The sequence below is a fragment of the Perca fluviatilis genome, chromosome 3 (genome assembly GCF_010015445.1).
Source record: "Perca fluviatilis chromosome 3, GENO_Pfluv_1.0, whole genome shotgun sequence".
Lineage (NCBI taxonomy): Eukaryota > Metazoa > Chordata > Actinopteri > Perciformes > Percidae > Perca > Perca fluviatilis.
In genome coordinates this window covers 3,986,448-4,000,408 of record NC_053114.1, presented here as the reverse complement: position 1 = coordinate 4,000,408, position 13,961 = coordinate 3,986,448, and the positions used below count along the sequence as shown (strand labels likewise).

Below are 13,961 nucleotides of genomic sequence, written 5' to 3'. Positions count from 1 at the left end.
TTGCCCAGTCTAGTTAGATGGACCAAAGTTAGATGGACTAAAAGACAAAGACAAAACCAGGTGTCTATAGATCCCAACTTTCCTCATCCCCCAAGTCAGAGGTCTTCAAGATTTTTTTAAGCCAAGGACCCTTTAACTGAGAGAGATGGATCAGGAACCCCCTACTACATATATAGTATAAAATTAAGTTGCATGTTAAACTGGGCCTACAATAACGTGTAGGGCAGCCTAAATCCTTCATACATACCCTTTTAGGACATAGAATACTAAGCTATTCAAATAATTGTTGGCATCATTTTATAAATCATGTTTTAATACTAAACATACATGTGTGACACAGTGAATCCTTAGAATTACATGTATCTGTGGATACCCTAGAGACTACTTTACCTTTATTTTTTTCAAATAGGCTTATTTAAATTATCTAAAGATTTTTGAAAAAAACTTTGAAAATATTAATAATTTGGTGGCTGGATGGATGATAATCAGTCTCAAAACACTAGAGTAACATTGGTTAGGAGTTAGAAGATTTTTTATTCAGCTGTCGGGATTCCATCATTGTTCCGCACTATGGAGCACCTGTCTCTTATTAAGGCCTCTTGGAAATGTAGTATCTATGGATATCCAAATATGTTCAGGGTTTTTTCCTTTTCTTTCTTCATCCCTCCAGGGGTTGCTGAGATATCATGTTCACAAGAATGGGACAGATATGAGGTTACAGTGACTTTAACCTTTGACCTCTAAAATCTAATCAGTTGCGGCCATGGCTGTCGCCTGTGCAGAGGCATAAAAATCAGAAATATATGAACTTGAGGATGCTCGGGTGGATTGTTCTTTCTCTTTTGCAAAGTAGTCGTGTGTTGTTGGAACAGCAAATAACAGCACATTCCATTAAAGGGTTAGCTTAGCATCTACTAAAACTGGTCTACATGTAACCACTTCAATGGCTGCATTTCAACATTTCCATGATGGTAGCAGGCTTTACATGATCCCCTAGACATTTTCCTCAATTACAGCTGGGCAGAAACATTACACTTTCAAAAAAATTCACACACACCGTCTACGAGTGGGATGCCACGGCAGTAATAGTGGCGTGTGTCATTTTGCATATATATATATTACTAAATTTGTCTTTATTACTTGTCTATGGACAAGGGTTGTGCATTGACTGAGCTGATACTAATACAATGCTATTTCACTACTATGTTTCCACCCTTTTTTCTGTCCTAATTAAGTTTACTTAGAAACATAATTCACATCTTGCAACAAAAGTACTTATTATGCTAATCAAGCATACTGATTTAAGTCAATGTGAAAGAGAAAATATAGGCTAGTTGAATCAAACAAGAAAGTACAGTCTGTTATCTTATCACATGTATTTGAGACAAAGGAACTCAACATAAGCACAGGATATCTATTCACTTCTCATGTTATATAACCATAGTGAAGATTGAAAAGGAAGTGATGCTCCCACTGACTTAAATGTTCAGTTCTTTACCATAAGGGGAGTACGTGTTATTTGCACAGCATGAATTGAAAGGACTTTTATTTTGCAACATTTCTGTTTCTACATTACACATTGGGAATCCATGGAGCCAGGACTCGCTTAACCACAAATTGATTGCCTTGCTAAAAATGAAAAAAATCCACCAGGGATTTGAATAAGCATATTTTCCGCTAACAAGTCATTTTGCTCAACTTCTCAATTCTCCAATTCACCTTACATTGCATTTGGCTCGGGCCCATGCACACAGAAAAACAAACACACACACAAACACCCATGCACATGAATGAATACATACACACGCACACATACACACACCATCATTGTTTGCTTCAATAAACAAACTGTACATTCAAGCCATGGGGAAACTAACTATAATTAATAGTGAACATAATAAAATTTGAATAAACTCAAATTATAACTTTAACAAGATGTAAAAAAAAAGAAAAAAAAAGAAAAAAAAAAAACTCCGTTAATTAAAAGACAGATTTTGATTAGAAATTGATTTTGTGTATTAGTGTTGTGGTATTAAAGTGCTCATATTATGCTCATTTTCAGGTTCATAATTGTATTTACAGGTTGTCCCAGAATAGGTTTACATGGTTTAATAAAAAAATTAAAATAAAAAACATATATTTGTTGTACTGCACATTGCTGCAGCTCCTCTTTTCACCCTGTGTGTTGAGCTCTCTGTTTTAGCTGCAGAGTGAGACATCTCACTTCTGTTCCATCTTTGTTGGGAGTCGCACATGCGCAGTAGCTAGGTAAGGACTACTAGCCAGTCAGAAGCAGAATATGAGGGCGTGCCACGCTAGCAGCTAGGCGAGCATTATAACGTTACAAAATGACCCACGTTTGTCTCTGAAGTAAAGGCTGGACTACAGTAGAGCTGTTTGGAGCAGTTTGTGAACAGTGTTTTCTGTTGGAGATGGTAAGTCCCTTTGGGGGGGGGGACTTTGGGCTTTTTCACTTTGTAAACCTGCAAAAAAAAGATATATAACACGATAAAGGAAAGGGAAAAAGTCAAAAGGCATAATATGAGCACTTTAAATAAAATGTTTGTTGACCGTTACCTGCAATCTTATAATCCTGAACAACCATGAAATTAAAAGAAAATCAATTACATTTTCAAAAGCTGGAAAATGAAAGTGCCCTAAACCGCACAGTTGAACTGCAACAGAGAAAAGCATCCCAATATTACTAATTGGGACACCAATGAAATTCAGGTTGAGAATACTCTAGTTTTAAAGAACTATACAAAAACAAAAAAATTGGAACTTTTGTTGCAACTTTCACTGTCTCCCGCAACTTCATTGCAACAAACACACAAAAGACATTGCAACTTTTATTGCAATTATTTACAAAAGCTCCCGCAAAATCAGGCATTTTGGGCCGCAACAATCTCAAAAAAGGGCAGCGAAATCCTGGCGGGACGGCCTAATAGGCTAAATCCCATTCTTGACAGAAATTGGGCCCTCAACCTCACAAACCCACGGACAGAATATATTTTTTTATCTGCATAAAAATGTAAAAAGATGCAAACAGCACAAGAGGAGAAGAGCGGGGTGAATGTGAACGTTTACGTGACTAAATTCCTAGAACTATATAATTCAGACAAAGGTTTTTCAGCTGCTAGTTGATATGCTGGAATTACCAAAAGACAGGAGGAAAGAAAACATTGTAATGTATTGTCAACACCACTGTAAGCAGGATGGATGTTTCATCATTAAATTGCCAAAATTTCGGTTAACAGCTACAAAAGTAGCTTGTCTATATGTATTGTGTCACACTGCCTCCCTTTTAGCAGGGGAAAAAACTGCATCAAATCAGGTGTGAAAATGGCAATTGCGACTAGAATTGGCATTACCTTCTTTTTACTTTTTTTGTAATTTCTGTTATTTAGATTTATGGTCAGATTTGCAAGCTGAATAAAGTGAATGTATGTGTGTTTACCCTGTACTACAACCCTGGTTACAAGGACTGACATTTTTCTGAATTGCAACTGAAATGCAGCCGTTTTGTTGCCATGAAGTGATGAATAGCCTCTCATCTGATGCGATGGGTAGAAAAAGGACTGCAGTACTAGTGTCTGCCCGGCGTCCAATCCAATGCAGTGGCCAAACACATGTCACAAATGAGTCAATATTTAATTTACTAAGTACAGATTTGTACTTTTTAGAGCACCCTTTGAGCATGAATACATCAGCATGTCCCTGTGTAATCTTTAACCAGCATTGTTGTGCTGGCATCATACATTGGTGGGGGGGAGCCTCAGATCTCTATGGAAAGCGAGATAATTGGCTTGCTTGGTACTCTGCCGTTTTTTTGCAACTTGGCGAAGTACACATTTGTCCACTCTTAAGATGGAACTGATTATGGGATTACTAGCACATGATTTAGCAAAACGATGCTGGATGCCCATTTCTTCCAGCTCATTTAATTTAATACTGAGACCTTTAACCTGTCTAATCAAGTAAGGGGAAAAAAACATGTATTTTTTTAGAAGGCATGGCTGTTTAGCTTCAGGTGCACTCAGAACTGGATTGGGTAGAACTGTATTTATTGTAACATGCATTAAGGCATTATGGTTTTAAGGCATTTTGAAATGTAATGAGAAAAACAGGAGTGTTTGGCAACGGCGCACCCTGTGTGAGCCATTTTCCACCTCACCAAGTTTAAAAGCTAATTGTTCACATTTGCAAATTGGAAACTCTGGAAAGATTCTAGGATACATATACTGTTTCAGACATCATAATAAACATAAAACATGAAACAAACAACATACATGGACAGATTTGTAATTTTTTATATTGGGAGCTCCTCGTTTTACCAAAGATACTCACAAAAGTAAAGACAACACACACACGCACACAGCACAGCACAGTGGGGTGAAACGTCGCCTCCCTTAGTGCACCTGTTGATGGCAGCAGGCAGATCCCTGCTGTGCCTCCTACACCATACACCTCAGTCCCATATTCACTCAATTACTTCTCCCTTACTTACTAGCATTTCCAAGCTTTTTTTGTGTGTTCTGGTAAGGAGTGGACGGTATAAACAGTATGGAAAGTACACCATCATGAATCCACCGGCATGGATTTTCAATATACCGTGCCACCGGTAGAGCCCTCATTTAGCTCGACACAAAAAAAGGGTGGGGGGGACTTCTACACACACCAGACTGCTCGGTTATAACTTGACTCAGCAAGACATTTCTCCGATGGAGGAGGAGATGGACAGCACAGCGCTGCAGTGTTTCAGTGATGTTTACTCCGTATAAATAAGCCTAGCTGCTAGCGGAGTTTTTGCTGCTCAAAGCTTAATCCCCACATAACACCACAGTGAATTTCAGCCTGCATGCACTAAGGCCGGTTACACACTGGCTGCGTGGCGTGAGCGTGGCGTGAGCGTGGCGTTTCTGTTTCTGATTTTTCTATGTCTTTACACACCAGAAACGTGTCTGACGCAGCGCTGCTGCTAGCCTTGTCTGGACACAAGTATGTTTCCCATTGATAAAATGAAATACCATGTTAGACATAAATATATACTGATTACAGCAAAGACAACGTCGGCAGTATTGATGGCAAAATAGGCTACAGAATATTTCGTTCTGTATTGAAAAGTGCAATATTAACAAATTGTTGTTTTTTTTTATTACATTTATATCTGCATTTATATTAAAACCTGGAGACTTTCAAACATCAACATGTCATTTATTAATATTGATTTGTGTCTAAACGACATATAAGACATCTCTTCCTATTCTATTTTGCCTGCAAACGCATCCAACACACTTGCGTGGGATAAAAAAAGGGGTCGGTTCTATTTCTAGTAGGCACGCGTTTTCGGTGTGGCTCGATCCGCGCCTGATCACGCAGGCACGCAGGCAGTGTGTAAGCTTTAACCTGTTAACATAGGAGCCGAAATGTAAACGGACACGCCACACAGCTGACACGCTCGCGCGACGCATCCAGTGTGTAACCGGCCTAACGTTGAAACACAGCAGCTAATATTGGTAGCGAGAAGAAACAAGTAAGGGGACTGCCCAGTCGTCATTGCACCGTCTCTGCTGTGCGCTTGTGCGTGGCGCTCGAGACGCATGTGGAGATGCATTCTGATGGTATGAACTGAAATACTTATCTCCCAAGACACGTTAATGCCAGGTGTGAATAGGGCCATTGTCAATACGATGTGCAAGTTATTACTTTGAACTTAACATAATTGATATACTTTCTACAAATGTACAGGAAAGCATATTTCGATATGATAATGATAATTATCTTCGCTATGTGTGCAATGTCAACTGTAAAGACAATACAACTGTTTTCACAGGATACAAAGTCATTGTACAGGTCATAGCTGTTCTATTATTTAGTGTGCCACTGTGTGCTTGTAAACTATGTGCATGTAACTCATTTTGCCCTTTTTCAAAAAGGCTATTTAACTAATTGTAATAATGATAGTGATGAGGGGGATTGCCAACAAATCAGCAAGAACACAGCGGAAGTGTAAAAGCAACAATGCTTTGTAATGAGAATCCAACCCAAAAAATCTGCCAGCAGCCTAAGGTAATGAGCACTTCCAATGAGGTGTCATAACAGCAGACATTAATAATTTATGTACTGCATGCAGCGTTTTATTTCCCTGCATTTTGTTCTTGTCAACACTCATTTGCAGCTCTGTTGGTGTTTCCAGTTTTAGCCAACTAAACCTGTTCATTTTCAATTTGATGCATCACTTTATTTTGAGCTGTAACCAGAATGATCTTGAGCTGCTTGTGGAAGCGGAAATATTGTTTTATTCATCATGAAATTTGGATCAATAAGTACACTTTTAAAAGATATTAAATGTATTTAAAATAGAATGTGTAGTCTCCATGCAGAATGTAGAGGGAAAGACAAGTGTGAAATGCTTTGCAGTCAGTCTGTCAGAAGCTAAAAAAGAACCTTAAAAAAGAGGGCATCTCAGTCACACTGTGACAGATCAAATTGTGATAAATCCACAACAGTTACCATTACCATTTCCCCACATAAGATCAGACTTAAGTGATCCCCGTGTGGAAATTGGGTCATTACAGGAAAGGAGAGGCTAGAGTAGCTGCACTGAAGGAAGTGCCGGTGATTTCACGGCTGCCAGTGCTGACAAGTACCTACTCAGTTTCCTGACCAGTCAAAACACATGAATGTTAAAAAAGCTCCGCCAGCGTTATTTTGTTCTGAAATCCACAATAGCAGGGCTTCTCAAACATTTATATAACACAGACCCCACGCAGGCACACATTAGCCAACTGAGCTGCACCTGGTTTAGCTTAACTTCCAGTGTGTTTTTAATAAAGTCTTGAACTTTACAACCACCTACTGTTATAGGACATAACTAAAACTTATCTTGTGATTCACTGATATATTCATTAAACCGAGACTGGGATTAAAAAAAAAAACTGTAATTAAAAAAAACACACAGCACTGCAGCATTTCCTCCTCAATAACATCAGGATTTATGCATTATGTATTGTGTTTATCAGGAGTGTTTAAAGACCATTTTAACAAGAACACCCTAACATTATCAACACTGCGTGGGAGTTTTTAACTAGTGAAGGGAAATAGTCAAATAACACAAAAGTTTGTTTATGACTGTTGAGAACACAAAGAGTTAAGGAAAACAGCAAAGTGCATCTCCAATTCCCCTTGCAAGTATGTACAATAGAAAAACACAGAGAAATGGGATTGATCTTTTTTTTAGTGCAAGATAATGTAATTTTATGTTGTCTAAAGACACAAATAAAGATGTGCACTCAGTGATGTTGTGCAGAAATGGGAATGGGGGTAATGGATGGCCAACAATCTTTCGAGTTTTGTACAGATGTCTCACCTTGCAGCAGGGACGTTGCGGTTGTCACGGTCTCCGGTACGCCATCCTTGCTGTAAATGGACTGGAGGAACTCTGGAACGCAGTCGTTTTCATCCACAATAACAACTCGTACCTAAGAGAGAGTTTAGGAGGGGAGAGGAGGAGATTGAAAGATGGAGAGAGACAGGGAGGAAGTGAATTACATAAAGTCTTACCGTCATCACACAGACTTTTCTCATAAACACACACATTCCTGTCACAAGTAGTCATCAAATCCGGTGCCATAAAATCTTAAAGGTCCCATGATATGGTGCTCTTTGGATGCTTTAATATAGGCCTTAATGGTCCCCTAATACTGTATCTGAAGTCTCTTTTATATAGACCTTAGTGGTCCCCTAATACTGTATCTGAAGTCTCTTTTATATAGACCTTAGTGGTCCCCTAATACTGTATCTGAAGTATCTTTTATATAGTCTTTAGTGGTCCTCTAATACTGTATCTGAAGTATCTTTTATATAGGCTTTAGTGGTCCTCTAATACTATATCTGAAGTATCTTTTATATAGACCTTAGTGGTCCCCTAATACTGTATCTGAAGTATCTTTTATATAGTCTTTAGTGGTCCTCTAATACTGTATCTGAAGTATCTTTTATATAGGCCTTAGTGGTCCTCTAATACTATATCTGAAGTATCTTTTATATAGGCCTTAGTGGTCCCCTAATACTGTATCTGAAGTCTATTTCCCGAAATTCAGCCTTGGTGCAGAATTACAGCCACTAGAGCCAGTCCCACAATGAGCTTTCCTTAGTATGTGCCATTTCTGTGTCTGTAGCTATTGAGGAGGAGGGGGGGGGCAAGGTGGAGGGTGGGGGTGTGGCCTTGACCAACTGCCACTTTGCTTGTTTGAAAGCCATGATTTCTCTCTCTCATGGGTGGGCTAAATTCTCTGGGCGGGCAAAGCAGAGAAAGGGGAGGTAACCTTGCTCCTTATGACCTCATAAGGAGAAGATTCCAGATCGGCCCATCTGAGCTTTCATTTTCTCAAAGGCAGAGCAGGATACCCAGGGCTCGGTTTACACCTATCGCCATTTCTAGCCACTGGGGGACCATAGGCAGGCTGGAGGAACGCATATTAATGTTAAAAAACCTCATAAAGTGAAATTTTCATGCGATGGGACCTTTAATGGTAAAAATAAATCTATTGACATGTGCAACTCTTCCATTTGTTTTTAAACTAATTCAAAAGCTTCAAGTATTCTTTGGACAAAATAAAAACATTGCAAGCTGAACAAATGAACACTAAGTCAGGTGATTCTACTATATACTGTATGTGTGTGAAACTGTACTGGGAATACATCTGGAACATTTAACAACATATTATATTGTAAAGAAAAAAAATTTAGCATAGAGTTTCTGCATTTCTGCTCTCATACTGTACATGTGTTAGTAATGCTGTTACTGTATCTACATGCTAAAACTGCCCAGGCAATCACAAGTGGAAATGCTGGAGATTAAAAGTCACACAGGGTTGGTGTTATGAAAATTTTAAATCTGGGATTATTACTTCAGGCACCGTCCGAAATTGGTTTTCTTTGGGTCCGGAGTCCTTTTCATCTGCGAGTAACCCAAATTAACCCTATCCCTAACCAAAAGGAAGCCACATCCCAACCGTCACCAAAGGCATGCCCTGACCCTGATCCCTCTGGTTTATTTACCCCTCCTCAGTGAGGGAGCTTCTGCAGAGTCGGTCCCTTCAGTAGGTCAGCGGAGAATGCAATCTTGTGCAATTTTTCAGAAGCCCTGAGCTAAAAAATGAGAGTGGATCAGTGTGCAAACATGAATTTGTACGGTGTGAGCATGTGTATGTGTATGTGTGTGTGTCTGTGTGTCTGTGTCTGTGTGTGTGTCTGTGTGTGTGAGACACAGTAATGCTGTTCAGTTCATTAGGGGCATGAAGGCAAACACAGCATCTTCTACCAGATGTTGACTGCCTGCTTGCAGCATACAGGAGGAAGATATACACACATGGGCTGGCTGGAGAGCTTCTCTCACCCCCAGCCCCTCTTCTTCTCTGCCATATAAATGCAGCTGTATAGACAAAAACACTACAGATCACTCTCTGTTACACACACACACAAACAAATTGTCAGTGGTGTGTAAATGCCACTGGTATTAAGTCCTGGTAGGTAAGATGAAGTTCTGTAATATCCGTTAATCCTTCAGCAAAGATCAGCTTGGAAGCAATGGACAAAAAAATAAAATCTGACCATGCCAACTCCCTGAGGTGATTTGAGTGTGTTTGTCAGTGACTGTTAATCTTTGTTTGCCTGTGTGTGTGTGTGTGTGTGTGTGTGTGTGTGTGTGTGTGTGTGTGTGTGTGTGTGTGTGTGTGTGTGTGTGTGTGTGTGTGTGTGTGTTGCATGGCAGAGTGAGCGAGCCTATGTGCCAGTATGGCGGGAAATGGCAAGGGGTTCAGCAAGACACACATGTGTACAAGGCTGAGGAAAGGCAAGATTGAATGAGAAGAGAGGGGAAGTCAGCCGTAATAAAGCAAGATGAGCTCAAACACACACACACACATACACACACATACACACACACACACACACACACACACACACACACACACACACACACACACGGGCAGCTGCAGGCAGGTCTCAGGCTGGTTAGGTAACTAATGGTGCCAGTGAGCTATCACTCCTGGAGGGAGAAACTTGGAAAATACCTGCAAATTAAAGTCATGCTCAGTGACTCCAGTCCACACAAAAACTCTACCTCTGTTTGCTATTTTTGCAGACGGAGACAGATTTCTAAGAAGCAAAATAAAATCAAAAGCAAAAAAGGACAGCTACACAAATTGAAAAAGTGGCATTCATTTCTACAGTCTTCTTTGGAAAACAAATGAATGTCATTTTCCCTTCTCCCACTGTTAATGCTATAGTAAACTTTAATAAGAGAACAAGGGGAAAATAGAATGCCTTAAGGCAGGGATCTTCAACAAGGGGTCCGGGGTCCCTAAAGGGGTCCTCAGAGTCAGTGCAGGGGGGCCTCCAAAAAGTCTTAACATATTTTTAGCAAACATAAATCCCCACTGCTTACTGGCCTATAGGTAAGTTAGTCACTAAGGGCCATCCACATCCACAGTTCATCCTAAGGGTTCACTGTGCTACATGTATGTTTAACATGAAAACATGATTTATAAAATCATGCCAACAATTAGTTGGCTATTTTAATAGCTTAGTATTCTATGCAAAAAGGTATAAAGGCTTTAGGCCGCCCTACACTTTATTGTAGGCCCAGTTTATTATGCAACTTAATTTTATACAATATATGTAGTAGGGGGGTCCCTGCCTTAAGGGATACTATGGCGATTTTAAACCAGCTCTGTGTCATCTTTATGTGGGCTGTGTGTTTAGATGAACAGTGTTAAGGCTTTCCTCGATGGCACCAGCGCACGGAGCTCCGATCAGAGAGTCTGCCGAGACCCAGCGGATCTCTACAGAACTCCGCTGCTCCACTCCACGAGGAGCTCTGTGCGCTGGCGCCACAGAGGGGAGCCAAACACTGTTCATCTAAACACACTGCCCACACTGCCATGACACAGAGCTGGATTTAAATCACCGCAGCGTCCCGGGTGCCATTCGAATTTTGATTCGTCAGATATTCACCATTTTTGATATTCTAAAAAATATACCCATTAGCCCAAAGAATATTCTAACTGGTAGTAGGTTGGTACACAATGTGTGATTGATGATTTGGGTGTCAAATTTGTGTTCAATTTACAAGCCGGTTGACCAAGAAAACATCTAAAAAAGATACTATGTAGATTATTTTTAACATTAGAGATGTTAATAGCATGAATATTTTAACAGTTGAATGTGGAGTGTGTATCTCGCCTTGTCACCACCATGCATTATAAACCACTTAAGATTTGTTGTAGCCATTCAGCCCTCCATTATCCTCTCCATTGTTCCTATTTGATGTAATGATTGATACCGGTATTCTGTTCAGGAGACAGCAAAGAGCACATATAGGGGCATAAAAGCGCAGAGCAATTGTAAAGCTCTACTTTTCGACACTGATTGGACTGTTCAGGAGGATGTTCAAAAAGATTGCGCAGGCTCCAGAGGGCAAGCACAGGGCTGAGGAAGCTGGCCACCCAGGGCAGGCGTGTGGGCAGAAAAGGGCACATACCAACTCCCTGTCCATTTATTTATTTCCATTTATTTATTTATTTCTCTTCTCACTATTGAACCTAACAATCCTCTTCTCATTCTACCACTTTTGTCCTTATATCTCCCTCTCTCTCTCTCTCCATATAGGCTCTTGGTGCTCTGTAGTCCACAGGGGCCCAGAGCGGAGCAGATGAGGACAGTTTGGTTCAGCAGGACATGTTTTAGCCTGGGACCAGAGTAATGATGGAAACCAGACCAGATGCATCAATGCCTGCAGCGGTCAGCCGCTGTTCTCTCACTTCCTGACAACATGAGGGAGTCATTAGGAATTCCAAAGCAGTCATTCCAGACAGACAAGTCTATTTGGGTTTGACTGTAGACAACACTCATACTCTCAGGCTAAAACTAGACATGTACAGTTGTCTTTTAGGTTGAGGATTTTAATGCTATTTTACAATAAATTCAGTTTAAAGACATCCCATAACAGCCCATGTAGCATTGATGGGTTCAAAATAACTCTTGTTCAAAATCAGGAGGCCCTAGAACCCAACCATCTTTCTTTTAACAGCAACTGTAAATCAATCAAATTCCATCCAAAAGCATTTCAGCAGCTTAAATGCATTACAAGATTGAGGATGTTTCAGAGTAGACTGGGATTTTATGACCATGTGTGGTTACTTTATTGTCAGGAAGATATATATCGTAATCACCACAGCTCACCACAATTCAACAGCTGTCTTCCAGCCAACGATCACTGCACTGGGTCTACGTACAATTCTGTCCAAGCAGTATGCGACAATAGTTTCAAATGCAGCGGATCAAAGTCAGCCGAGCTACATGACAAACAAGTGAAATTAAATAATTTCACTCGTAGAACACACACACACACACACACACACAAACCTCCGCTGCACTGCTCATGCTGTCCAGGCCTTCGCTGGCTCGGACCAATAGCAAGTAACGATGCTGGTCGGTCTCGTAGTCGATAGGGCGGGTCAGGCTGATGTCACCTGTCTCTGCTGAGATGGAGAAGAGACTGCTGGGATTGATGAGAAGGCTGTAGCTGATTGGTTTCTTCTGGAAGGACACAGCAGGTGTAACCAGGAAGCTGGGGAGACACGGAGAGTACACCATTGACTGAATGTGCAGAACAGGGTGGGGTAGAAGAGAGCCAGTGGTGGAACGTAGGTACTTTACTCAAGTACTTTACTTAAGTACAAATTGAGGTTCTTGTGCTTTACCTGAGTGTTTTCTTAAGTCCGCTACATTTCAGAGAGATATATTGTACTTTTTACTCCACTACATTCATCTGTTACAGCTTTAGTTACTAGTTGTTACTAGCGCAGGAGAAATCCGAGAGCAGAAACTTTGCAAGTGAGCAGAATCAGCCTGAGTGCGAGGGAGTAAAAACGTAACATATCTGAGTGCAGGAAAGCAAAAAAAAAAAAAAGGGCCAAGCAGAAAGTTTGAGTGCAAGCAGAGCAAATCCAAGCGCGAGCACAAACTTTGAGCACAAGCAGAGAAAATCCAAGCGCGAGCACAAACTTTGAGCACAAGCAGAGCAAATCCAAGCGCGAGCAGTGACTATTTGAGTGTGAGAGCAAGGTTTTGAGGGAAATTATTACAAAATCTGAACGTAATATCAGTGAGAAATGCTCTCAAATTGAAAGAATGCGCTCTTGATTAAAGATAGGAATATAACTCCATAGCAGTACGGCATATCTTTTTTTGAGGGCATAAGTCCAAACTGAGGAGGCACGGCGGATATGGCTGTAGTGGCTGCCATGAAATTCCTGCCCTGACAAGTTTGCACCCCTGATCTAAAAATACTAAACATTATTAACTGCAGTGTTTGCGGTGTTGCATTCCATGGCTCTAAGAGTAGGCCTTTTTTATAAAAGTAATTGTGTGCACATCCCACCTTCTGGCAGGTGCAGGACAAATGAAAGTTACTTAAAGTGAAAAAAAATGAATGTCCGCAACACTGCTTTAAACTCCCATATTTAATATAAATGCAATGTTTTGACCCTACTGGATCTTCTTCAGGCAAATGGTGAACACATTTGATGAAGGGATATATGTAGGCCTTACATTCAGCTGACCCACTACTCTAAGAGTAGGCCTACCTGGACCCACCTCCTGAGCAGTGGCCCACAATGGCTACATGTTAAGTTAGTTATGGTTAGTTTGTGGTGGAAAAGGCCAAAAAGTAGAGAGTTGCCAGAGTTGACTACGGAAGAGCAAAATGGAAATGAGCAATGTTGTATATGCAGTGTAGACTGGATGTTAGATTAGAATGAAGTACACTCAATTATAGTAGAGAAAAGAGAGGAGTTGGGCGAAATATAGTTAAGTGGAACGGGGATAAGATTTAAGTCTAGTATTGATGTGTAACGCAACATGGACTGGAACAAAGAAGGTCAGGGTTTCGTACA

At 40.5% G+C, this 13,961-nt stretch overlaps 1 protein-coding gene across 1 annotated transcript in view; it reads right to left on the bottom strand.

The window, feature by feature from the left end:
* LOC120556182 (neural-cadherin-like) overlaps positions 1-13,961 on the bottom strand; it is a 279,033-nt gene that overhangs the window by 151,656 nt on the left and 113,416 nt on the right. Inside the window, exons 4-5 of the mRNA XM_039795609.1 lie at positions 12,430-12,634; positions 7,370-7,481 (exon numbers count right to left, since the gene is read on the bottom strand). Coding sequence (XP_039651543.1) covers positions 7,370-7,481; positions 12,430-12,634 — 317 coding nt within the window. The remainder of the gene's footprint in view (positions 1-7,369; positions 7,482-12,429; positions 12,635-13,961) is intronic.